Here is a 27,364-nt window from a genome sequence, read left to right as displayed (position 1 = left end):
GTCATTCATGAAGCGCTATCGATTTTTTATCGGTTCGGACCACTGTAGGCTGATCTGCGTGGCAAACAGGTTCGAGATGTCGTCGAATTCAATGCGTGTGTCAAAAAGTGGTGCAACAACCTCAAGGGTTTTACGAACGAGCAGTCTTGTCGTGAAAGCTAAGATGGCTGCAAGGCAGTGATTCAAATCATAGGCGTTGTTCAAGTGAATCAAATATTCAGTTTGCATATTCAAAGGACAAAAGCTCCAATGCTACAAAATTTTGTTTTCGTTGTGCTTATCATTATTGAGCTGTAGTGGATTAGTGGATTGTGCACTACTTTTCGGTTGACCTTTGTATTTAGAGATATCATAGTCGTTACGGATCGAGACAAATCGAAAGACATCGCAATATCGAAACCGAATCTGCAGAAGCTGGTAGTGGGGCGCTACTGCAGTAGGGTTACTTTGTGAAGATTAAATATTTTAGTAAATAAACCTCGCGCAAATGTAAAACAGTTTACAAGACTTTACTGCCATCTGTTTCAAAAAAATATATATCTATTTAATTGTGCTCAATTTTTTGTTTGCCAAAATAAAAATTATTTTTTATTATCAGGTGGCGATGCAAATTGTAAGTATAGAAATTGCGGTTGCCTGCTTTTACAGACGGGTTGTTGGGGTTTTCGCGGCTTTCAATGAAAGACTACGTCAAAGAGCTCAAAGTTTCCACGTGCCGTGAGAGTGCGTGCGTACCGGTTGCGTTCACGGCTTTCCACGAGTGGAGAACTTGAGCGGCAGAATCAGATTCGTGTGACTGTGGGCGTATGCAGGTCATCCTTGTGCAATGGCTCACAGCAACGGTAGCAACAGAAACAGTCTCCATACGAACAGCAGAAATGGAGAACAAGGTAAGTGACGCCTTTATAATATCAGAGTCATTGCGGAAACATTTGTTCACTGCACTGTTGTGCAGTTCGCCGGCCTCGATTTGTTTCGGAATTTCGATCAGCCGCAGTCACCGCAGTGTTGCGTGCATCCGGTCAACTAAAAGTTTTTTTGTTTCCTCAAGTGCCATCGAACTCGGGAAAGAAAAAAAATACTATCCCAATTACTTTCTAATGCCATAACTCACTCCATGGTGGCGGGTGTTTTATAAGTACTGCGCAGTAGCGCTGCTGTCTTATGCTGCAAACTTGCATTTAGGAGGGCCAGCAATAGCCTGCACCCAAATTAAACAGGCGCGACTGTCGTTCGATCTTCAAAATGCCGCATGTATAGTAATCGTTCCGTGTAAATATATGCGTACCGTGTGGCACTATGGTAGTATTTGCTCTAATTCTGGCCGGCCTTGTTAAGCTAAACAAAAACTGTGTGTGTGTGTGTGTGTGTGTGTGTGTGTGTGTGTGTGAAGGGATCGGGGTGAGGATGACGGACTCTTGCGTGCATTCATTCATCACGCAGGGCTGCATTATTGCCTTCATCTTGAACGTGGGCCCCCTGCGCATATATGGATAGACGCGTGTGTTCGGTGGCGTAACTGAAAATATTTTTCTTGGGGAATGCGTGGGAGGGTGGGGGGGGGGGGGGGGGTTGACATGTGCCGACTTAAGGGGGAGGAGGTTGGATTAAGGAGGAAAGTGCGTCGTCTACACGAGGTCGAGCTCGTGTAGGAGGTCGCAGGCACAACCCAATAATTATATATACTGCCTCTCGCTGCTTGTGTCTATGCTTGTGCTCCATACATGTCCCTCACGTGGCTTTGTGATATCAGAAAACTCTAGGTCACACTCCCTGGAAAATTAAATCAAGGGATATTTTCGGTCCTGTCCAAAAGATAAGCACGCCTGACTGTATTCTGTGGTTTGGGCTCAAGGCTAGAGCTTAGTGCTTGCAGTGAGTGATCTGGCTGCCTGTTTTTAGTCTAGCTTCTTTACTAGTCAATGTCTTCACATTGCAGTTGATTACTCCACTTGATGTTACATATCCATCGCCATGAAATAAGGCCAGCTGGAAGTTTATCGCGTATAATCCAAGGCAGCCTTGTCTGTTTGCGCATAAACGAGCCTACTAGCATTGCTTCATTGCATTACCAGAAGTTGTCAGTGTCTGATTTCACAGAGCTGACATTTTGTTTTAGGCCATGCATACTGAACTTGTATAACCATTGAAAACTAAGAGCGTTCTCCATTTTATAGAGCAGCTTGCTTCGTCATGTTACGAAGCCATTTTGTGAGCATTTACTGGATTAGGCTTTTCAATGTAAGTTGGTGAATTACGGTTTGAAGTCCACAAATAACAGTGCTGTAAATTGCAAGCCATGTTATATTACAAAAGCTTTGTAGCCATGGCTTGGCAGCCATGTATAAGCCCAATAATTTATTGAAGGTGATGTAAACTATGGATCATACATAGAGGGAACACAAAAAATGGTTAAACCAGCTTATAATGTGCAGAAAAGTATGCTTTACCACAAAGAAGGAGCATGGCTTCAGGCTCCTTCTCTCGAGCTTTCTGTGCCTTTTTTTGGTTCACTGTGAAGCCAATTTTCTCTACATTGAGAGCCAGTTTTAACCATTTCTTATTTTCCCTTTGAGTATGACACTTAATGTTCATATATGCAATGGGCCATTAGCAGGAAGCCTGTATAATGAACTGCTTCTTTTGACGTTGTGATCTAAGTATAGCTTATTTTTTTCGATTCCTGCTTAACCCAAAGTTAAATTCTTTTATGTTTACTTTATTTGAAATCCTTCTTTTTAATTTTATCTAAATTTTTATACCTCTTGCTGTCTCATTTCAGCCAACGGCAACAGTCAAACTGATGCGAGGACCATTTTTGGAGGGTAAGTGGTATTTGAAGTTATAAATGTTAAAGGGATTCTGAAAAAAAATAGTATGTTGGGCTATATTGGTTGATTACAGTGTTCTCATGATGAAGATGCTCCTTTAAAGGGATACTGAAGCAAAATCTGAAAATTGAACAAAAAGGCTGAATATAGATTCTCGGAATGTGATTACACCGAAATCTAGTCGTCACTGTGCATATTTTTCAGCGGATGGTTTTATTTTCGATGTTTCATGAGCGCGGGCCAAGCCCTCCCGCTCGGCGCGAGGTGGAAAGCGTGACGTCATGGCACCCTCCCGCGGCGACAAATATGGCGGCGCCCTTCGATGCATGAAACGTCGCTTCGGACTGGTTGCGTCGTTGTTACTGGCTTCTTCAGCGCGTTCGCTGGCCATAAATGGGCCACCAGTCTTTCGCTTCATCTCCTGTTGCACATAAGAAAACTTACGAGTAATAAATTTGCTTTATTTTTTATTTACAGTGACAATTCTGCCCCCTTTAGGCTAAGAGGGGTGTCGGTTTGTTGACAACAATGCTTCCCCTCCTAACCACCGGATGGCGCCACTAGTCTGAACATCGTCGCGCTTCTGTTTTAAAAGCGAGAATGCTAGAAATGGCACAAGGTCCGGAATGAGTACCTGCATTTAGCGGACGTAAGCGTGCATATGGTTATGGTATGTAGACAGCATCGATTAACATTTTGACATATCTGTGTACGCCGTGAGCAGACGACAGACATGGAAAAGCCGCGAGTAGAGATGGCAATCATGCTTCTGCGGGAACGGTGGGCGCGCGGGTGTTATGACGTCCAGTCGCAGCTTCCACAGGCGGCCACCAGGTGCAACGATACAGCAATAAATCGCGAAAAAAAGCATATTATCCGCCTTTTTTGCTAAAATGCTTGTTGTATTTATCAATTTTAGCAGTCAAGCTCTTGTTTACATGCAAAAGAGCAGCTCCAAAAGTTTGGTTCAGTATCCCTTTAATGAAAACGGAGCTCCTATAGTATCGTCTACACGAAGCCGTTTCATAAGCACACTGTGATCAATCCTTTTTTCACATGTCTCTTTGAGGCTGGACTACATCACTATCGACTTTTAATCAGTGGTCTTGGAATCCTTGATTGTCACGACATCATCATCAGTAGCGTGGCTTTTTGGGCTTGTTGGTACATAGTTTCAATATACTGTAGCGCAGCAAAAGACGAGGACACAAGAGACGAGAAACGAACAGCACGAGCGCTAACTTCCAACAAATTTTATTCTCCTGAAGCATCACATTTATACGCCAGAAAACAGTAATCACATGTGCGAACAGTATCAATTCCTTAGAAACCTGAGCTCTTTATCTGAGAGGAGAATGGAAGGTGTGCTTACACACGCGCATCCTGACCTATTTATCTTTTCGGCTTCAATGATTTCGCGCGTTACCCTTTCTCTGCTTTTTCCTATTACCCGACATTTATCAAAGAAAGGCTTACAGGTTCTTGAGTTGCATGCGAGAATGTGGTCAATGAGCGATCCGCCTTGCCCGTTTCTGACGTTGCGAGCGTGTTCCATTAGGCGCTCGTTCAGACATCTCCCCGTCTGGCCGATATAGTGTTTCCCACGCGCGCGGATGCACAACTAGGCACCAGAAGCCATACGTCACGTGCGATGAAGGTGTTGTGTATAAGATACCCTTGTCATGCGGGAAACACTATATCGGCCAGACGGGGAGATGTCTGAACGAGCGCCTAATGGAACACGCTCGCAACGTCAGAAACGGGCAAGGCGGATCGCTCATTGACCACATTCTCGCATGCAACTCAAAAACCTGTAAGCCTTTCTTTGATGAATGTCGGGTAATAGGAAAAAGCAGAGAAAGGGTAACGCGCGAAATCATTGAAGCCGAAAAGATAAATAGGTCAGGATGCGCGTGTGTAAGCACACCTTCCATTCTCCTCTCAGATAAAGAGCTCGGGTTTCTAAGGAATTGACACTGTTCGCACATGTGATTACTGTTTTCTGGCGTATAAATGTGATGCTTCAGGAGAATAAAATTTGTTGGAAGTTAGCGCTCGTGCTGTTCGTTTCTCGTCTCTTGTGTCCTCGTCTTTTGCTGCGCTACAGTATATTGAAATCATCATCAACATTAAAAGTTTAACCCATTCGCTTCCAAAGACGGCGGAGTGCAGTCTGTTGTGAAAAAAATTTTGCTATCAGCAAATAACAGATGGCACCACAAAATAGGCTCTTTAGTTTTGGTTGATAGTTTCTATGCCAGATGGCAACAGCTCTCCACTAGGTTCGTAAATATTTACGTGGCGAAAAAAAAATGTTGTTGAACAGATAGTAAAAGAGACTGTGTTGCCTGGACACAAGCGCTTAGGTAAGCCAGCGGCAACTCCATCTTCTATGTGTTTAGAGGCTTGCGAATGGGCTTATTTTGCTCTTTGCTCGGCAGATACCACCTAACACCATGATGCAGAACCTGTCACGCAAAGGCATAGTCTGGGAAGCCCTGAGCAAAAGAAGTGAGAGCCATTGGGAGTGCAAAAAATGTAACATCGCGCTTCTCATGCCTGAATGCTTTAAGATTTTTCACACACATAAAAATGTCCTGATCTCATTGTACGCATGTTCTGATAGCCAAATAAAACATAATTTGTGCTGCTGTGACGTTTGTAGCTCGTGATATTACTGGTTGTTTCGGGCGACCTAGGTCTCGCTGCGTGCACAAAAGGTCTGTGTGGTGAACATAAAAAATTAGGGGAGCAAATGTGTTAAATTGAGTGGCGGTCAAAGATAGTCCATTTTTAACTCCAAATTTCTAAGCAATAAATACATATTTTGCTGCCGAATGAATGTTGACAGAGGCAGAAAAAGGCAAGCAGTTGAATTTTACTTCGAACTGGAGAGTTGTCTTTATTGCTTCTGTAAACAGGCTGCTTCAGGTTGGACGTATGCACGCATTCTGTGCCCAAATGTTAGCGATGCCACGCTTGGCCGGTGTCAAGGCTTCAACTGTCGCGGCACTTTTGTTTCTTATGTGTCTTTTCTTGGGCTGCTGCATTCGCAGGATATTCAGCAGGCCGTTGCCGACCCCCCAGCACCCAGTGTTGAGAACAGCGCTCGATGCGGAAGAGTACAGCATGACGCGTCAAAGACGCGGCAAGTGCGTCATCTTCAACTACAAAGTGAGTATGCATCAAGAGATGAATGGCAGGATGCTACTGCCCTGGCACTTCTTCTATTTGTTTATCTGAAAAGATGCAGTAAGGCATGTGGCACATATATGAGCCAGAATACCACTAGAAAAGTAATGCTTTTGTTCAAAATCTGCTGGAGAAAGCAGCAGCCCAGTTTTATATTCACTTGGTTGCTGCAGCGTTTTGTTCCAGCATTTTTATCCCGTGTGTTTTGGTCTACAAAAGATGTGTCTTGGTACTCCGCAAGAACAGTTCCATATTAAAGACCGAAGATAGCTCTGTTAGTTGTTTATAATGTATGGCTGTTTTTTCCCTCTTAATCTTTTTTATGTGTAGAGAAGCTTTCAGCAGTGCATCATCTTGAACTGAATGTCAAGCCTGTAGAGAAACGTTCCATATATGTGACTATGCAGACTTCCATAGAGACTGTTCACTAACATTTAAAAGAGTATGGACACCACATTTCTGTCATTTCTTTTTTCTTCGGAATGCTGTGTAATATATTGGTAAACATTAATTACCACTTCCAATTTTCCTATGCCTGGCAAACAATTTATGTGATTAAATTTTTTTGCAGTTTTATTGTTTCGACAGCTGAAGATTTGACCTAGCTTCAAAGTTATTTCAGGTCACATGAGGCATAATGAAACTTCAGTGTTACGATTGCTTGTTCATTTTTTGTCATTCCAGCTCTAAGGGTAGGCCGGCATAAGAGTAGGACTGAATTGAAAGAGTGAAGGTGGCATGATGTCGCAAGTTTTTTTTTTTTCTTTTCTTGATCTGAACTGAACTTCAACATCATAGCAACCATTAGGACGTCGAAACTGAAACCAAAACAGCACAAGAGAATAAATTCAGTTCTGAACTATTTAGCGGACAAAGGAAAATTACAAATGTTGATCCGTGCATACTAATGTCTTTCATGTCGTTCCAAAAACGAAAACTCAACCAAAAATTTCGCGTCCATACTCCAAGGTATATGCTGTAATGACAAAGTGTGAATCTTCACTGACTCTACATAGCAGGCTGACAGCTCAAGAATAGCCACTCCTGATCTACCGAATGACCGGGTGTATAGCATTTATCAAAACTAAAAAGCCCTTGGGTTTGATTTTTAAGCCATTTAATAAGGCTTGTGTAATATCTACGGAAGTCCTAATAATCAGGTGTTAAGGAAGGTTTCCGCTTAACTTCAAGAGATCTGGGAAGCTGGCGGTTCATAACGAGCCACACAACAAACCCAAAAGCAAACTCCTTGGGCTCTAAACTTTTGGCAGCGGCTGTACATTGTACTGTGAAGCACAGAAATGAAGTGTAATCACTTCGTCTCAATAGTCCGTCTTACATCTCCATTTGTTTTCTTGTTGTCTTGCTCAATCGTTCACTGATTCATTTCATTCCCATCTACACACTTTGTGCATTGTAATTTTTGTTTGCCCATTGCTGGCTATTAAAAGCTCTGTTTTTGGCTAACGTAGGCTCTAGGTGATTAGAATGCGGTACCATATCCGGCTAGGCCGGCTTCTATTTGTCGTCAGTGACCCTATAAGTGTGCCTTTCTGGATTGCGCATGTGCACTATGACGTGGCTGTGATTTTTTGTTTTAATACCACCGCCGTAGGACATAAGTGAACGAGGTTTCAGACTTCAGTGCATCTCCCTGTGCACCAATTCTGTCCCACGCAGTGTTTCGATAAACACACTGGGCTCCGCGAGCGGAAGGGCACAGACTTGGATGCTGACACCCTCAGAAGCTGTTTCCAGGAGTTGGGCTTTGAGCCGGTCCTCCACACCGACCTGTCATGCAGGGATACTAAGAAGGAACTGGAGAAGCGTGAGTGACTGAAACTCTGAATCTGTGCAGCTGCAAAAAGCTTTCATTGTATTTTTATAAATTACAGTCAAGCCCACTTATAACAAACCTGGTTGGCAGTCGTGTGGATTGTGTTTGTTGTATCGGGTGTTTGCAGTAAGTGGACTCCCTGCATTGCAGCCAAAAATATGAAGTCCATGAGAAGCGGCATTTACTTCTTAAGAACTGCATCATGCGCATAAATTTCCTCTAAGCAGGTTCTGCCAGGGCACTTACCAGGCTCTCCTGTGTGGTCATGTTCCCCTCACCAAAATCCTTCCTTCCAAAAATCTGCTTTAGGGATAGGATAAAGCTAACCGTGGTTGAAGCTTCCACGGCAGCTGGTGGCAGGTCGGCCGCATTACTCGGGATTCCTAATGGTAGATGAGTGCTCGTCCTTTGCATACAATGGCTTCATCAGCAGAGCACTGCTCTCCAATGTTGTTGTCCGCACGAACATACTTATCTGATGCAACATCCGGCTAACTGCAAATCAACAGCACGTTGCCAAAAATATACGTGCGTCTGACCATGGTGTCTTCAACAGCGTCATCTATTGTTTCTGGGCTCATGCAGTGACGAAAGTAGGAAATCGCACGTGTGCAAAGGATGTATCAGCTGCACTGTCTGCTATTTGGTGCCACCTGCGGAAGCTGACTGGGCTGACAACGCATACCACGTGACCAGCGTAGCCAGAAAGACATTCAAACTTTTCAAATCACTGCAGCTGGTTGATCCACAGCCATGCACGTTACCTTTGCTTCCAATGCTGCCACTATCTTGCGCATAGGGCTCTTCTGCTTCCATTTGGGACCCTCTCCCAGCTGGTGCCCATTGGCACATGCTTGGCTGGCAGTTACCTTCAGTTTCAGTGCCGCCTTTTTCTTGCTTTTTGGGCTTGACACATTCTTTCCGGGTGGTGTCATGGCAGCTGGGAGACACTCTTCGGTCTCCACACTAAGCTGGAAGTGCGAGTTTTCAGTTAATAGGACTAGGTTGTGGCGCGTCCTTATTCACTACAACAAACTGTCATTCACTATAACACTTGTTCATAATAAGCGCGCATTCATTATATCTGCGACCATTATAAGTGGGCTCAACTGTAATTTGATTGCATCACTTGTTAAATAGAATGTTGAGAGGGCGCACAGCATCTACTCTACGTACCTGTTGAAAGTATGCGCCGGAATCTGTATTAAGTTCTATACAGTAGGTGCTGCACATATTTCAGAGAAAATGATTCAACAAGTTTTTTCTGATCACACCATGGTACTACTAGTATACGCTCTGAGCATTGCAGAGGTTGCGCCGCCTGTCGGCGGCGTCACGAAACACAAGCGGGGCTTCCGCCGGGCCTTTCTCATCTCGTTTCTACGCAGTCGAGGTTCTGGCGCATGAAAATCGCGTTCGTTCGGTGCATATGCTTCTCTTAGAGCCTGGACCATGTCTAAAAACAACTGTTGCATAGTGGGGTGCTCGAACAGCTACAAAAGCTCCCCGGGAACGCGTTTCTACAAGTTTCCTGGCCGCCCTTACGAACAGGAGCGAAGAAAACAGTGGATCGTCGCCGTCCGGAGAAAAAAGTGAGTGCTAGCTACTCGCGTCTCGTTGCTTTTGTAATATTTACTGCAGCGCTTTCATGGTGCGGCTGTGAAATGTTAATGGTGCTATTATGTATGCCCTGTCAAGCATCACCAGTTCATTTTGATTGCTGCTTTCATAGTTGTATGCGAAAGAAAGTTGCTCGCTTTTTCACGTGGCTCAACTGATAGTTTATGGCGCGTCTTGTGCACGGCGCTTTTCATCACAGCGAACGCAGCACGAATCGCATGATGTTTCACGCGTGGCTCGAGATCGTTTCCGAACTCATTATGCACCTGTGTGTTTTGCGACGCGCAAGCTATGAAGCGTTGCTACTGTGTGCATACTACTCGCTCTGGATTTTGCACAGCTGGCTCAAATTTTCGCTTTGCTACGGAATATCATTCGCTGCGTGTATTTGCGGAATTGGCATGCTGCGGCTTTCGTATCTGCTCAAATATTGCGGTTTATAGCTGGCATGAATTCAGCATATTTGTGCTGTGTAACAGTGTTGTGGTGGTTTGATTCTTACGCGGAAAATATGTCATGATTGTGGCTTTTACTTCAGGCCACCTTGCTTTATCTTTGCATTTGTTTGTATGTAATCGGAAAGCAGCTGGTTGTAAGTTCGTGGACAGTTTTAAATATATAATCGCCTGTATTCGTTTTTGACTAACACTTCTTACAGCTTATTTGTTGACGCACGTTTGCTTTGCTTTCTTTCGAATTTAGCAAAGATGGGAGCCCTTGGGAGCCTACCAAAAACAGCAGGCTCTGCAGCCAGCATTTCGTGAATGGCGAAAAATCAAATGACCCGAGGAGCCCATCATACCTACCTACAGTATTTCCAACTGCTTACAGATGCTCGAACCCAGGGTCATCTGAGAGGTACCAAAGGTAATTCTGGTTGCCTTGCTGCTTTTCATTTCAACCTTGGTAATGCTAGTCAGGTAATTACATGACATAATGTTGTGAAACTTCTCGCATGATGACAGACGAGGCAAAAGTTCTGTGGTGCCAGCCTTTTAATTTAATTTGAGCTTATTGAACCACAGCTGGCTCATAAAGAGGTGAGCAATCAGGCTGGCAGGGTCTCCAGTCTTTACTCAGCTGCTTTGCATTTGTTTACTTGTGTCACTGAATGCTTCGCACCGGCTGCCGTGGCTCTACTGATAATGGTTTATAAATTTGTTTGGTCCCCTTGAGAACGCTTTACACCAGTCTAATATCCCCAAAATCAAAAATTACCATATGTGAGGTTTCTTGTAAGTCGAGATGAAGAGTGAAACAAAGGGGCAACATTAACTACGTTGTGGCTCATTTTCAGTACAGACAAAAGTACACACTGAAATTTCTCCAAGTGTGCTTAAGAGCATGCCAAATTTGCAGGTTTGTCATGGCTAATTAGCTGCTTGCTTATATAAAAAAACCTTAGTAAGGGGCACTTACACCTTGAATCCAATATACCAACTGCAGGTTGCGGTCACGTGAGCTGCAAACAACCAGTGATCCTGCTCCAGCAGACCTTCCGGAGAAAGAATGCTCTGCACACAGTGGTTTGGAGCTCACAAAGAGGAGCGTATATATCACTGCCCCAACTGTTACAAGCAATCCTTTGTTTTCAGCAAATTAAAAAAAGGGGAGGCATGCTGTCTACGTATATTATTCTAATATTAATTGGCATTCCTTCCTCAAGGAAAGGGTTTCACCCATGCTGATCATCGTAACCCATGGCTATACAGTCAAGCCCACTTATAACAATACTGGTTATAACAATATATCGGATATAACAATGGTCAGTCATGGCACCATCAGCTTTGCCATGTGTTCTATGGTAAAATAAACTGCTTATAGCAATGCTGTCAAGGCACATTATTGGTTATAACAATCAAATCTTTTCATTGAGTGTCAACCATAATAGGAAAAAAAACGAGGAAATGCTACAACCACACCAGCAAAACCATGCTTACAACACAAAAGCGCGCGCGTGTGGGGCCTACCAATGGACTAAGCTGGTGCAGCGATGCCACAAAAGCAAAAGAACCCGCGAATGCGTTCCCCTGAGCAAAAGGCCCATGCTGAGAAGAAAGTAGGGAGCATGGTAGGGAGCCTTGGCGGAGCAGTCCATTATTAACGTTTCTGAGGGGTGTGCAGACGCGTTTTTCTTTGTTTTTACACTCTGAGCTACGGCTGGGACCGGCAGCGCATTACGTTGTCCCATCTTCCCCTGTTCTTCGCTAACTTTCCCACGGTCCCCACTGTTCCACGTGTCCCAGGGACAGGCGTCATCGCGTCAGGAGAGCTGCTGCATTGCTGCATTGGCTATGCACGCCATGCGTACCCCCAATCAGCCGGCGCAGTGCACATGCGTGCAGCCAGCGCGGTTTTTCTATTGTCAGCTGTCACCGCATCCTTAGTTTTGCATGCTTCTTGAATTTCCCATAAGAACAGCTTCCAAAAAGCCGGCTTGATTCCTGTGACGTGGAGGTGCACGAAGCTCCCGGTGGTGCAGCGATGGCGGTGCTTTGGTCAGCAGTGAACATTGTTCCGGTTCCCTGAAGTTTGAATTAACGAGCTTTTACAGGCATTAGAACAATCAAACCCCTCCGGGTATTTACTGTCAGTAAATGCTCTGAAGTTTGTCATCTTTTCTTTTTTTCGGCAGCACAACCCTGTTATAACAATTATTGGTTATAACAATGGTATTTCCATGGCACTTGAATATTGTTATAAGTGGGCTTGACTGTATACATATCAATATTTCTCAGTATCCAGCCTGCTTTAAAGGGTTGTGTAGGGTTCAAGGCAGCTAGGACAGGCCAGAACAGAATGGAGCTCATAGACAGAGTATGAGGCAGTTTGTGAGGGGCGGAGCAGCCAGATCTTTTCTCTCTGTCTCAATTTATTTTGCCGATGTGAAGCTTGGTTTCACTGCATTGCACTTTTGACTGCAAGTAGCAGGAAAGGTATAATTGTGTGGCAGCTTACACTACGCTCGTATATTTGTGCAGGTGGAAACACAAACAGACCCTTGCACATGGGCTTCAAGCAGTGACTTGCCAAGTATTTTTTTATGCTGTATGACAGGATGCGATGCTGAGACACAAGTAAGTGCCATTTATCTGCCACTGCAACTAATGTGCTTGATGCATTTTCCTCTTCCTCCCGTGCACACCGTGCATGGTCAAAAGAGCATATAGTATACGGAGCAATTGGACCAACCAACAGCTTCGTTTACATTGTGGTAGCATATTTATAGCTTCATTTGCATGTGCCAGTGGAGTGCATGCATGATACACCAAGCAAAATAAAATATAGTTTGCTAAATTCTATTATCTCTTTTTCCTATCTTTCGCTGTCCTCTGTTATATGGTTTTTAAAGTAAATCCTGTTTAATTGCACATTTCTCACAAAAACAAGTACCCCCTTTTTATTTTATTGTTCTTGGTATTTGGAACATGCACGCAAGTAGCACTGAAAACTAATTTTCATCTGTTTCTAATAGGCTGTGCTTCCTTGGAAGAAAAGCTGCAGGGATGCAGCATCAGGCACATCTTTCGAAACTAGGGACTCTGCCTGTGACCCAATGAATGTGGTTGACACAGTGCCTACTTCTGGCTTCACTGGGTACCAGAGTGTGGCAGCTTGTAACCCCCCAAAAAGGGCAGAAGTTCTGACTTCCATTGCTGGCGTCTATTCCAGTATTTAACAAGCTGCAAAATATCCTGCTTGCTTCTGTGAATGCTCAACGGCATGCTGAAGTTGTGAGCACATCAAACAAGCTTTTACTGTTTTTAATGAAGATTAAGTTAAACTTATCATACTCAGCTCTAGCAGTCTTTTTTAGTATTCATCGAACAACATGTTCCCGTCATTTCTTTCTCGTCCTGAATATTCTAGACCAGAAAATGCGACCCCTCATATATTGGCCCTCAAAGGCAACAAATGAACTTATGATGCCAGACTGCTTCAAGCCACGCTACAGCCAGTGTCGAGTCATAATTGATTGCACTGAGGTCCCTTGCTCTGCGCCAACTACAGTGCATGAAAAAGTTCTCATGTTTTCTAGTTACAAAGGCTGCTATACAGTGAAGTTTCTTGTTGGCATCACGCCAAGTGGAATAATTAGCTTTCTGTCTAGACCTTATGGTGGCCGTGCCACAGATTCCTTAATAACAACAGATAGTGGAATATTACATCTTTTGAACCCAGGTGACATTGTCTTGGCCGACAAGGGGTTTCCGCAAATAAGAAGTCAGCTGGCAGACCGTGGTGTTAAATTTCATATGCCAGTGTTTGCCCGTCCTAATGAACCATTTACTAGAGAAGAAGTTTTTGAAACTTACAAGGTTGCGACTGCAAGGATACATGTTGAGTGATGTATCCAAAGAATGAAGATTTATCGCATACTTTCTGAGAAACTCTCGGCAGACTTGGTTCCACATGCTGCAAAAATAATTGACATGTGTGGTGTGCTCACAAATCTTCAGAAGCCAATTATTAAGCCAAAAGAGCAGCCATAGATGGCAACTTTATGGGTCATCAATGCAGTGCATGCATCATATTGAGACAAGGAATTGAACACATATTTCCAGGGTCCATGCGGGTCCTTGAAAACCTTGAAAACCCTTGAATTTGGAAGAAGTGTTTTTAAGGGCCTTGAGAGTCCGGGAATTTTCATGGGGTCCTTGAAAACCATTGAATTTTGGTGTGATGAGGGAGACGGCCGTTAAAAAATGCTAGTATCCTTTAAATTTTCTTTTTTCTTTTTTCACAAATTAACCCTTTGGAGATAACTTTACCGGAACTGCACCTCTGTGGCTTTGATCACCGTCCCTTCGGCAAGAGCTCTGCGTAAATGCAGATGAAGCCCCACTGTCTCCGCCCGACGCCGCACATGGCTTCCGTCACCCCGTAACCTGCCCCAAGAGCAAGGTTTGGGCACAAAGCGAAAAGAGACACAATCTGAATGTGGTTCGAGCAGGAACCTGGTGTGGCGTAAGCATAGGGAGCCTACACATGCGACATAAGCAGTTCACGAGCACACAGCAGGCACACGTGCGTCGCTCCGCTAACGCAACGCAGGATGCACCTAAAGCCATTGTGAAAAATTTCTGTCCACCATAAAAAAGCGAAGTTATGGTGGCTTCGGCGTCATTCACAGCTGCGCCTCCATGCAGGGAATATTCCTTCATGCAGGCAACAGTGATCAAGCACAGATTAGCTCGCTATACATGCATAAAGTTCGCACCAGAACAGTCAAAACAGCTTTGTTATTAGAATGATTTCGAGCAAAGACTGAGCATGCTGGCTCAGGTGCCAATCTTTTCGAAATGATGCCGTGCGCAGGCACGTCTGGCGATGGACTACGCTGCTGCTTGGCCGCCGTAGTCATTGGTACGCCTAGCCTGTTTCGCACTGAAACCGCAGCCAACGGCACGTCTAAAGTGGCCAGAGCTGAGTGAAAGGTGTGCTTTTCATAAGGCTAGATGTCAAATTCATCAGCTTATAATAAAATAAAGGTGTGGTCAAGTTCCACGACATTTTCAACAGCGAAGCTTGCAGACGCGAGACAGATGTGAGGTACAGCTGCGGGTAGAAACGGCAGAAATTTGTTTTTATCGCAGTTGCCGCTCTTACTAGCAACTCTTTATTGGTAAACGGCCCTCAAGAGAGGTTTATTTGTTACGTTAAAAGTCTCTTGTGCAATAATTGCTAGATACATGAGATGTAAGAAATGTTTCTTTAATAAAATGCTGTGTTGCTAAGTCCTTGAAAGAAATAGTCGGGGGTCCTTGGAAGTCCTTGAAGATCCTTGAATTTCATGGCTGAAAACCAGCATGAACCCTGTATTTCTTGCTTGTAATGAAAAAAAAAACGAAATCATTGATGTGAACTGTGAAAATGTGTTTATTTAATAAAGGTGATGATAAAACCTTTGACACTAAGCATGCTTCTTTGTGTCCGAATTAACATGCCCCATTGCTTGCTACCCTTGCTAAAGCGGGCAGCAACTGTGAGAAATAGAATTTCTCAAGCTTGGGAATAGATGCGCACAGAAAGTCTTTGTCTACAGGAACTTGCACGGTGACTTGCTGATGTTTGGAGTACACATACAAGTAACATAGTTCGAGTCCCAGCACATACAGCGACACTTGAACTTGGGTGAAATACATGTGTGTTTTCTTCAGTTCCAGTATTGCACCACTGAACATCAAGTATGGCACATTGCAAACCTTTTTCTCAAAGTCCACAATCGATTTGTTTTTGCATGTATAAGGGCATTTTACCTCTAGTAAAAATTCCTTTGATTCTTTAGAGGCAATTCCATCAGGTGTGCAGCAGAGCCATGGCTGCTCCAACATTACAGATAGGCCGCACTTGTGAACCTCTGCACCTGCACATTATGCCGTCCTCCCATCTTCGATCTCCCAGCTAACAGGACCCCTTTCGTTGCGTCGTCCAATCTGTCAGCCTATACCCTATTAATTCTCCTTTTCCTCTAAAGCTCCTAATCATTCCAACAGTTCACCGCCTGTGTCTTGGCCACTCCCCCGTAGTGGGTATGTGCCATTCTACTCGAGGCCAACCAACCAACCAACCAACCTCACTGGCAAATAATGTCACTGCTTCCGCTTCTAAGGCAATACCGTAGGCTGTAGCTGGTGACCAAAAACTTTTCTCTTTCAAAAGCCCTTCAGCCACTTGAGCAGGTTGCCGCCTGGACCTCAGAATGGTGTGTGCCTTGCTGCTAGCAGAAATGCGAGTGGCACGCATATTTTTCCAGAAGCTCACATCCCTTTTGGGTTCTCGTGTTTTCATTTCTATGTCTGCAATTTCTTGTCGTGTTGCCATTACATGCCCCATGTAAAACTCCATTTCGTTGTCAGTGTTGCTCCATGGTTCACTACAACGGTGCAGTGCTGAAGTGCGCACATTGCCTCGAGTGACACTTGGTGTCGGTGAAAGGGCTGCCACTTGCTCTTCAGGTTCTTCGCTCACTCTCACAGAGAGCTCGTGGCCAATTGCTGTAACCAGTGAGCAGTCTTCACCCCACAGTCCATCAAGTAGTGCAGCAACTGCCGTTGCATCCTGAACAGGTGGAGCAGCTGGTGGCAAAGAAACAACTTGCTCCACTGCTCGTCCAAGAAAGCTGTCCAGGCAGGCTCCTTTTTTATAAATGCCCAGACTTTTAACAGACGGCTTTCCCCAGCTTCTTGGGCCACTTGTACGCGAGTTGTTTTGTGTGCAATTCACATAGTGCACAACTGCTGCTATATGCTTGCAGCGGCCTCCATTCCCTGCCTTGCAGGTGCACATTGCATCCTCGAGGGCAAGCTCTGGTACCTGTCAATAATAATAAAAAAAAAAACATTTTAAGCTGAATTTGAATCAAAGCATGTTAACTTAGAGCGTTGGCTCTAATTACGCGAAAGCAAACAATCCCGTTGCTTGCAGGTTGAGTTCGTCAGTAACAAATCTATGGTTTATGGGGATTTACCGTGCCAAAGCGACTCTGGCTATGAGGGACGCCGTAGTGAAGGGCTCCAGAAATTTCGACCACCTGGGGTTCCTTAACGTGCACTGGCATCACACAGTACACGGGCCTCTAGAATTTCGCCTCCATCGAATTTCGACCGCCGCGGACAGGATAGAACTAGCGCCTTTTCAAGTCAGCAGCCGAGCGCCACAACCACTGAGCCAGCGCGGCAGCAATTACTCGATACGATGAAGGGTTATTTTTACGACCAAGCTCGGCTTGTGATATGACCTACGCGCGTAGGCAGCGCGAAAAAGCAAGGCGAGCAGCGAGCTTCGGGAGACAGAATCCGACAACACAAGAAGCTACCTCTTGCAAAAACAATTGTTTACTGTTTACCATACTCATTTCTTCACATAATCCACACATAATCCAGAGAGCTCATCTACAGCATCTCTCATAGCCCGTGCGCCGCTTCGAGACTTTGAAATCTACAATTTACAATTTTACTACTCTCAGAACGCAGATCGAGAGGAGACAGCGTGCAGTGAGGCGGGCTCCGCACAAACTAGCGTTACATCAAACATACTTGTAGCTATAAGTGATGCTCTGTCGCTAATTCAACGACACATCACAGCGTTGCCGAATTTAATAAAGGCGACGAAAACCACTGCCGATCAGCATTATGCATGTTCGCCTGTTTACAAGCGTACCGCCGAAGCGTCTGTCGCGCGCGCCTTCATTGCTGGCCGCTTGATCGGGCGTGCGAGGCAGGCACCACGCAGTTGCACAATGCAGAAAAATAAAGTGGATTTATGAGACCTTTCTGGAAACACATCGCTTAAGCGTAAACACTGATTTAAAACCAAAAAATGAGGCGATGTACTCACGATCAGCTCCACGTCGTAGCCGGGCTTCGTGACTCTTGTTTGCGGCAAGCATTTTGCACGAATGCGGATCGGGTCGTCCCATACAGCTGCGACGTCGGACACATGTCCGCTTTCAAACAGTTTACTTCCTTTTCGGAGGCTGTCTCCGCAGAAATAGTCTTCATGCACCCGCACAAACGGCAAATCACATGCGCGAACTTCGGCCATGCTTGCTGCTTCAATGGGGAAGCCGGGGAAAGTGCCCCGTCTGTGTTTCCTGCGGCGGCCGCGAGGCGGCTTTCAGTGGCGCCCCTATAGGCGGTGCTCGGCGCGTATAGCATATCGATGATCTTTTTTTCTGCAAGGAGTATGTTGCAGACTTGTGCTGGTGTGCACAAGCAAGGCAGTTCAGCAGATGTATCGGTGCAATGCTTGAACCAATTATTAGTGCTAAATTCACCCCTGTTCAGGCAAAAGAATGAGGGCAACATTGTAACTCTAATGTGCATTAAGTTCTGGAACTGTAATTGCATGTCTGTTAATTTGGTAAGGTGTGATTAGATTTGTTAACTATTGTGGAGGCTTCGTCACAATAAACTGTCTTAATCTCCTGCAAGCAGCTCGTTGATCTTATGCATATTTTTCCTCAGCTTGGCTATTGGAGAAGAAACATCCTAAATACACTACTGTTAACTTTTAGCGAAAGAAGCATCATCTTTAAATCTTGTGTTCGGTACATGATAGCCTTAGCATCTTATGTGCAGGTACTAAACCTAACGTGACTTATTAATTAAAAACCCGCCGCGGTGGTTCAGTGGTTGCGGCGCTCGGCTGCTGACCCGAAAGACGCAGGTTCGATCCCAGTCGCAGCGGCCGAATTTCGATGGAGGCGAAATTCTAGAGGCCCGTGTGCTGTGCGATGTCAGTGCACGTTAAAGAACCCCAGGTGGTCGAAATTTTCGGAGCCCTTCACTACGGCGTCTCTCATAGCCTGAGTTGCTTCGGGACGTTAAACCCGAATAAACCAAACCAAACTTATTAATTAAAGCTGTTGCAAAGTTCTTTCATTTTTTTATTTTCCTCAGTTGGAAAGGGGAACTACACGGATGACGATTGCTTCATCTGCTGCTTTTTGACGCATGGTGGCGAAGACGTACTTTACACAAAAGACGGCAAGATTCCATTGGACAGCATTATGGAACCCTTCCGTGATGATGTCTGCCCAAGCCTTGTCGGCAAGCCCAAGCTTTTTTTCATTCAGGTTAGCCAGACTTGTTTGTTTGTTTGCTGCAGAACAGATTTTCCGATTTAACTGAAGATGACCGTAGTGTTAAAACAATGAATGATCGTCTCACAGGTATCGTTACAGAGTGCGCCGTAGAAATAGGCGGTACAATGGTTCGACAGGATACCAGGAAGCTATCTCAGGAGTCTAAAGATCTGATTAAGAAACAGCAAAGCATGAGGACGTTTAACTCCATGAACAGAATAGAACTAGTAGAGCTGTCAAAGGTAATAAATAAGCGCAACGTAGCCGACATCAGGAAGTTTAACATGCGAGCATGCCCTAAAGAACGGAGGTAGCCTAAAAGCGGTGCAGAGGAACTAGGCAAAAATCCAGATGTATGCGATAAGAGACAAAGAAGGCAATATCATTAGCAATATGGATAAGATAGTTAAAGTAGCCGAAGAGTTTTACACAAATCTATACAGTACCAATTGCAATAAGAATGTTACTGAGAGAGGCAGTAGAGCACAGCAATGGGACATCCCGCCACTAACAAAGGAGGAAGTAAAGAAAGCCTTAGGAACAATGCAAAGGGGAAAGCAGGTGGTGAGGATCGGATAACGGCAGATTTGTTGAAGGATGGAGGAGAGATTGTGCGCGATAATTTAGCCACCCTGTATACGCAATGCCCTGCGACCTCGATCGTACCTGGAGTTTGGAAAAACGATAAATTAATTATCTTAATTCATAAGAAAGCAGATGTCAAGGACTTGAAAAATTAGACCGATAAGCTTATTGTCTGTTGTCTACAAGGTATATACTAAGGTAATCTCTAATAGGGTCAGGACCAGCTTAGACTGCAATCAACCAAATGATCAGGCAGGTTTTCGTAAAGGCTACTCAACAATAGACCACATTCACGCTATCAATCTGGTGATAGAGAAATGCGCAGAATATAACCAGCCTCTATATATAGCGTTCATTGATTACGAGAAAGCATTCGACTCAGTAGAAACCTCAACAGTCATGCAGGCATTGCGGAATCAGGCTGTAGAAGAGTGCTGTGTGAAAATATTGGAAGATATTTATAACGACTGCACAGCTACCATAGTTCTACATAAAGTCAGCAATAAAATTCCAATAAGGAAAGGTGTCAGGCAGGGAGACACGATCTCGCCTATGCTATTCACTGCCTGCTTGGAGGAGGTATTCCGGGACCTGAAATGGGAACAATTGGGGATAAGGGCTAATGGACAATACCTAAGTAATCTGCGATTAGCTGATGACATTGCCTTGCTAAGTCACTCAGGACATGAACTGCAAAGCATGATCAATGAATTGGGCAGAGCAGAATGATGGGGCTAAAAATTGACATGCAGAAAACCAAAGTAATATTCAACAGTCTAGCAACACAGCAGTAGTTCTCAATTGGTGGCGCGGTGCTTGACATAGTAAGGGAATATGTCCATTTAGGGAAGGTAGTGGCAGCTGATCCGGATCATGAGAGGGAAATAACTAGAAGAATAAGAGTGGGGTGTAGCGCATATGGCAGGTTCTCTCAGATCATGAATGGCAGTTTACTAATATTCCTCAAGAGAAAAGTATACAACAGCTGTATCTTACCAGTACTCACCAATGGGGCGGAAACGTGGAGGCTAACAAAGAGGGTTCAGCTTAAGTTAAGGACAACGCAGCGAGCTATGGAAAGAAAAATGATAGGTGTAATGCTAAGAGACCGGAAGAGGGCAGAATGGGTGAGGGAACAAATGCTGGTTAATGACATCCTAGTTGAAATCAAGAGGAAGAAGTGGGCTGGGGCAGGGCATGTTATACGAAGGTAAGATAACCGCTGGTCCTTAAGGGTAACGAAGTGGATACCAAGAGAAGGCAAGCATAGCAGGGGGTGGCAGAAAGTTAGGTGGGCGGATGAGATTAAGAAATTTTCGGGAATATGGTGGCCGCGACTGGCGAAGGACAGGATTAACTGGAGAGACATGGGAGAGGCCTTTGCCCTGCAGTGGGCATAGTCAGGCTGCTGCTGATGATGATGATGAGCAGTTGTGTTGCTTCCTTAGAGCATTATGGTCAAGAAAACAATTTCAAAACAGTGGAACACTCAAAACTGAAGTTGGACTGTGCGGATAAAGCGAATGCTTTGCATGTTGCAAGGATGCCACTTCAGATGTTGTCGGCGAAACTCTTTTGCATGTGTCGAGTTCCTCAAGTAGCAACTGCAATCAATGGCCCTATTTTGTGAAATGGTGTAAATGACCAAAAGCAAGCCCATTGTTTCTTTATTCATTTGATGATATCGTTATGAGTTATCATTTCATGATATCCTAGCTGAAATCATAAAGAACAAATGGAAATGGGTAAGGCATGTAATGCAGATAAAAGATAACCGTTGGTCCCTTAGCATAATGGAGCGGGCTCCAAGGGAATGGAATTGTAGCAGGGAGTAATTGAGGCAGGTGAGCAAATAGGCTTATGAAATTTGCGGGGATGTGTGATTGCAGCTAACGCATGACAGGGGATCTGTGGGACAGGCATACATCCTGCATTGCACATAACTGGGCTGAAGATGATGATTGCTAGTAACTATAGTTAGTCTCTGTTAAAATAAGGTGAAACACTTTGTATATATTATATAGAATATATAGTGCATGCAGAGGATATAGTGTGTTGTGCATGGTGGGTATAAGGCAGCTTAAAACTGCTATGAAAAGTGAAGTTATACACCAAGCTATCGAATGAAGCACTGCTTTGTCAAGGAACCTAAAGCCCATGTCCACTGTACCATGTTCTTTTAAGGGTGTATTTTTATGGTTTTCTCACTGGTTGTCCTACCCTGCAGGCTTGTCGTGGTCATCGGTGTGACCCAGGTGTGGATGCAATCGTTGACACTTCTGATTCTCCCACACGGCTCTGTTGCATCCAGACGCATGCCGACTTCCTCGCTGCCTACTGTTCAGTGCCAGGTAAGCAGGCTCACCTGAATCACTGCTTGTGCAGTTACTAAATGCATCAGTTCCCACCACGACCACATAACTCCTTTACAAGACCCACTGCATGCTCAAACCACAAAGCCGCCACTGCAATCTCTGAAAGTCCTCAGGCAGCCTGAAAATCTCCTGTATGTCGCAGGAAAATTCCTGTGTCTGGCGGGGATTATCTCTTCCTGTTGCAGGTTTCTGCTCGTGGCGCAAGAGGAAGCATGGCTCGTGGTTCATACAGGGTCTCTGCTCGGTGCTGCGCGAGCAAGCGCAGTCCTCCGACCTGCTTTCCATGCTGACTGTGGTGTGCCGCCTTGTGGCGCTCCACTGCGAGTCTTACGTTCCCAAAAAGCCCAGCAAGCACCGCAAGAAGCAGGTGCCGTTCATCACCTCCTCACTCACACGGCGAGTCAACTTCCGGCAGTGACGCAAGCGCCGTGGTCGCTCAGTGACTGCGACACTCTGCTGCTACCAAGCACAAGGTTGCGGCTTCGGTCCCGGTTGCGGCTGCTGTATTTTGACGGAGGTCGAATGCAGAAGCGCTCGTGCGTTGAGGTTCTGGTGCACGCTAAAGGAACGCTGAAAGCAAATAGAAGTTGGCCTGTATCGATAAACTCATCATCATCATCAGCCTGACTGCTCCCACTGCAGGGCGAAGGCCTCTCCCATGTCTCTCCAATTCACCCTGCCCGTTGTGCTGTAAGCGGTGCGGGCAGGGCACTATTATTTTTATTTCTTTTAATGGCCCACACTAAAGCTTGTCCTCGATACAGTAGTACCCTGTCCTAATCACGAAGAGACTACTCTCACCGAAAACAAAGACCAAAAAAAAAAAAATACGGGTGTTGCCATCACCGGCCTATTTCGGTAGCAAAATGCTTGCGTCGACACTGATTTTTGGGCACGGATCCCACAGGCTACACTGCACAGCAATCCACTTCAAACCGGTGGGAGCCAGTCTTTTTCGATGAAGATGTCATGAGTTTGAATTGACTGGCAGGAAGAATTTTCGTCTTTTCAAAATTCATCTCGATAAATTCGTCTTTTGCTGCTGGGCAAACGTACAACTTAACCAGAAAAAGTAGGAGAATATATTTTTACTCACAACAATAATTGGATGGAGCTCTCCCCCAGTGCGGACAAATTGAAGATGGCCTGCATTGACAGATTACTGCGCTCTAATGACAAAAAATTCGCTGTGGCTTAGCTTGGTTAAGCCCGGTAATTGCGAAAGCAATATCCGTACCTACGCCATGGTACAGCTGGTAGTGTAGCTGGTGGTGGTGCTTGTGGTTAGACTTAGACTTGTGGTGATGCATAGGTTATACAATCCAAACCAATTCAATCCAATGCAATCCACTCCTATCCAATCCAATCCAAACCAATGTAATATAATCTAATGTAATCTATCCAGTCCAGTCCAATCCAGTCAAATCTAATCTAATCTAATGCAATCAAGGTCAAATGAAGGTCAATGGTGGTCACCGCCGTGGCACTGCAAAGGCGTGAAAGTGCAAGTAGTATTGCTTTCGCCAATGAAGGTCAATGGTGGTCACCGCCGTGGCACTGCAAAGGCGTGAAAGTGCAAGTAGTATTGCTTTCGCCAATGAAGGTCAATGGTGGTCACCGCTGCGGCACGATGGTGGTCACCGCCGCGGCACGGCAAAGGCTTGAAAGTGCAAGTAGTATTGCTTTTGCCAATGAAGGTCAATGGTGGTCACCGCCGTGGCACTGCAAAGGCGTGAAAGTGCAAGTAGTATTGCTTTCGCCAATGAAGGTCAATGGTGGTCACCGCCGTGGCACTGCAAAGGCGTGAAAGTGCAAGTAGTATTGCTTTCGCCAATGAAGGTCAATGGTGGTCACCGCCGTGGCACTGCAAAGGCGTGAAAGTGCAAGTAGTATTGCTTTCGCCAATGAAGGTCAATGGTGGTCACCGCTGCGGCACGATGGTGGTCACCGCCGCGGCACGGCAAAGGCTTGAAAGTGCAAGTAGTATTGCTTTCACAATAAAAGGTTGCTTTTACAAGCTAGGAGAGTTTACAAAATTAAATACATGTGTTGCCATCTCCGACTGTGACAATGTCAACTGTGACAATGTCAAGGTGGTTTTACTTACGAGCATGTATCTCTGAGGCCTGGCTACGTTGCCATTCACTTGCAAATGCTAGTCACACAGTCATTTTTGGGTCTTCGTGTCATGAACTCAAATCAAGTGCAGCAGGGGATAAAAAAATTACATTTCTAAATCCAATTTTCTTGGCAATAAATTCTTCTTTAGCTGCCGTAGAAGCGTCAACATGCTCACAAGGAGCCAGAAAATTATTTTTGCTAAACAAAAATTGAATAACGTTGTCCTCGGTGTTCCTTTAAAGAATTTCTTGTGGTGAAATTTAACCAGGTGCCTTTCACTTCAGCATGCCTCATAGCATGGGTGCAGTTGTAGCTTGTATGTTTCTTTTTTTTTCCCAGTATAGATTAGTTTTTCCAAGTTAGTATCCAACTTGAAATCAGTCTTTCCTATGAACAGAATCTATACAATGCAAAAGGTACGAACAGAATTCAGAGACACACAGATGTGAACCACAATCTGAAGTTGTGAAATGCTGCTGTTTCATTAACGGAGAAAAATCCGCTTATGCTTGTTCAGGATAAGACACCATTGCATTCGAGCTGTGTCAAGTCAGTAAGCTCAAGCAGAAGAGTGGTGTCATGTAATTGCACCACTGATAGTGCATATGCTGTTAGAGTTTTTATAACAATACCTCTTATTATTTATTGCAATATTTTATACTTTTCTGTTCAGTGCACAACTTTTTATTCTGCGAAGCTGCCACATGAAGAAATGAAGATGTCCGAGGATATTTGACTGAGGTTTAATGAGACACCAAAATTTTCATTGTACATTTTTACTTAATTTTAGTCTAGTGTTCTCTTCTTTCAAATTATGTGTGCTTTTAATTTTAATTTTTCGTGCCTAGCGTGTGCTCAGGACCAACTATGCCACTGCCATCATTCGGTTGATGAAACTGAAACAGCTTCAAGAAGAAATTCAGTTTTAAGTTATTTAGCAGTTGTAGGCACGTATCACACGGTTATTCATGTTTATTAATGTCTAATTCATTATTTGAAAAAAGAAAACACACAAATATTGCGCAGTGATCCACACTTATTAATGTTTAACAAGCCATTTGAAAGAAGAAAATGCACAAACAAAAATTTGGTGTCTATAGTCATTTAAAAGAGTAAGACATCTGTGAACATTAATTACTATGTGAAATTTATAAGTAATTTATAATTTAATTTTTTCTTCTATGTAGTTCAGTTTTATGTTTTAGCAGTCAGGCGGTGGTTCTGATGTCACAAACAGGTTTCGTACCACGCGAGGCATAAGAAAACTGCCATGTCATAACCGTTTGTGCATTTGCTGTCATTTCGTTCTCAGGACTGGGCTAGTGTATGCGTTAGAGCTCATTAAACAACAGAGCTGTGATTTTATTGCGGTTCTTGTATGTCTTGCATGATCTGCCATGTATGTACTTGTGGCATTGCAATTATTATTCAGCTGCTAAAACAAACTACACGGAAGAAGAAATTCAGTTATCAATCATTTGCCCGGTGTACAAAAGTTCGCATGGTGATTCGTGTTTGCTATTGTCACATGCATCGTCCCACAGGGAAAACAAGGGATGAATAACTTGTTGTCTCTTGTCTCCACTGCCTAAGCGGAATCGGGCACAAGGTAGCAGAGCACTCCGTGTTGCGTGTTTCTAGTGAATATATCTTTGCGCAGGTTTTTACTGAATACTTGAGTACACTAGAGAAATGTTCCTATTATCCCATACTTTTATCTTTGACTACATTTTTATACTTATACATGAATGTATATTTTATAATAAACTGACTTGATTGTCCTATTATGCTACAGAGTAACGCTCTCCTTATTTTATGCAGACATGTCTCTCCAGGAAGACAAGTATCCATGAAGAACCTGACACAAACATTTCTTTTACCTTGGTGCATTTCTTAAAGGTGGTGGCAAAGGCGCGCTTTGTATACGGGCGAGTTTTATATGTCTGATTAGCAGTTATGGTATCAGTGGGTGATGAGCAAAAGGAAAACAGCAGAACGTCACCGACCTATCCCTAGATGACGGCGGCACTTCGACCATAAAAGCTTGTATTGCCATATAATGTCCACAAAAGGTATGTATTGCCATATAAAGTAGACAAGCTGTGATGCGATCAGAGCTGATACTGAGTTTCAGCATGATTCGAATTTGTACAACTCACTGTAGCCCGATATAGCCCGCACATCGCCTGCATTATGATTGCCACTTGCGCAGCACACAGTGTAAGCAGATAGCAGTGGCGCCCTGCTGTAAATAAATCCCATAATCTATAAAGAGGTCTGTAAGAATGCATTTCCATTGCTTCTGTTTAGGGATCCATTTGTTTTTAGATGATTAGTGCATTTTTGGGGCTCCATGAGGTTCTGCTGTAGCATGGGTACAGTTAAACCACGGTGCAACGAAATTGAGAAAAGTCTGCAATTTTTCGTAATGTGCAGGTGTTCGTACTGTCTTTTTCTCGTGTGTAAACTCGAAAAGACGGTGAAGGACTGAAATCGAAACATAAATGAGACAACAGTAAACGTCCTGAGGACGTCCTCAAATGGTCAAAATGTCCTCATCCCGAACAGGACATTCTGAGTACTTTCTGAGTGCATCACGGCCAAATGTCCTCATGAGGATATCCTCAGTTTGTACTTCGCGGGACGACTCGAGGATGAAAATTTCTCAAATGTCCTACAAACGTCTTATCCAGGACAATATTGTGGAGTTGAACTGATATAAAACCAGCTTTATCTCTCGCACTCGGCTTTCATTCCGTAAAAACTGCAGGTTTGCTAAAGGATACTTGTGTACAATAGAGATATAATGTAGTAAACCATTGTGGTTTTCAAACCTGGTCTTATGTACTGCATGCTTCTGATGGGGTTGTACTGTTCAGATTTATGGGCGATTTGTCGGATTGGCTTTTCCACTATGGCGGCAGAATTCAACTCTTGAGAGAGTTATATAGGGATCGCTGTAGGAAGATACTGCATGCAGAATAATTCCTGTAAGTGCCAACAAATATGGGGAACGAACCAGTCACTTGTTGAGTACGCGAAACATTCGCAAAATTTGTTTATTAGAATCCAAGACAAAAGAAGCACTATAGAAAGCTGTTTCACAACCCCTGTGCACACTGCCTACAATAATTAAGCAAACAGTGACCGACATTCCCTGGGCTACATCATCATCTGATGTGAAAACAGACAGAAGGTCCTCCAGATGTCCTGA

The 27,364-nt window shown here is 44.3% G+C and overlaps 1 protein-coding gene across 1 annotated transcript; it reads left to right on the top strand.

Moving 5' to 3' along the window:
- The first annotated feature begins 757 nt into the window (after positions 1-757).
- Positions 758-23,570, top strand: LOC149365607 (caspase-7-like). The gene is made up of 7 exons (XM_089544534.1): positions 758-890; positions 2,783-2,825; positions 5,888-6,005; positions 7,704-7,851; positions 18,885-19,060; positions 21,882-22,005; positions 22,215-23,570. The coding sequence occupies exons 1-7, from the start codon at positions 827-829 to the stop codon at positions 22,445-22,447; spliced, it is 906 nt and encodes a 301-aa protein (XP_089400660.1). The 5' UTR covers positions 758-826; the 3' UTR covers positions 22,448-23,570.
- Positions 23,571-27,364: the final 3,794 nt, after the last annotated feature.

Source organism: Amblyomma mixtum, chromosome 1, assembly GCF_055824585.1.
Source record: "Amblyomma mixtum isolate Tamu chromosome 1, ASM5582458v1, whole genome shotgun sequence".
Taxonomy (NCBI): Eukaryota; Metazoa; Arthropoda; class Arachnida; order Ixodida; family Ixodidae; genus Amblyomma; species Amblyomma mixtum.
Note: the sequence above shows the minus strand (reverse complement) of the source record. Positions and strands in the feature narration are given on the sequence as shown.

Coding starts and splice junctions, on each gene's coding strand:
- LOC149365607 (XM_089544534.1), top strand. CDS start 827: ATGGCTCACAGCAACGGTAGCAACAGAAACAGTCTCCATACGAACAGC. Junction 2,826..5,887: donor GCGAGGACCATTTTTGGAGG/GTAAGTGGTATT, acceptor CTGCATTCGCAG/GATATTCAGCAGGCCGTTGC. Junction 22,006..22,214: donor TGCCTACTGTTCAGTGCCAG/GTAAGCAGGCTC, acceptor TTCCTGTTGCAG/GTTTCTGCTCGTGGCGCAAG.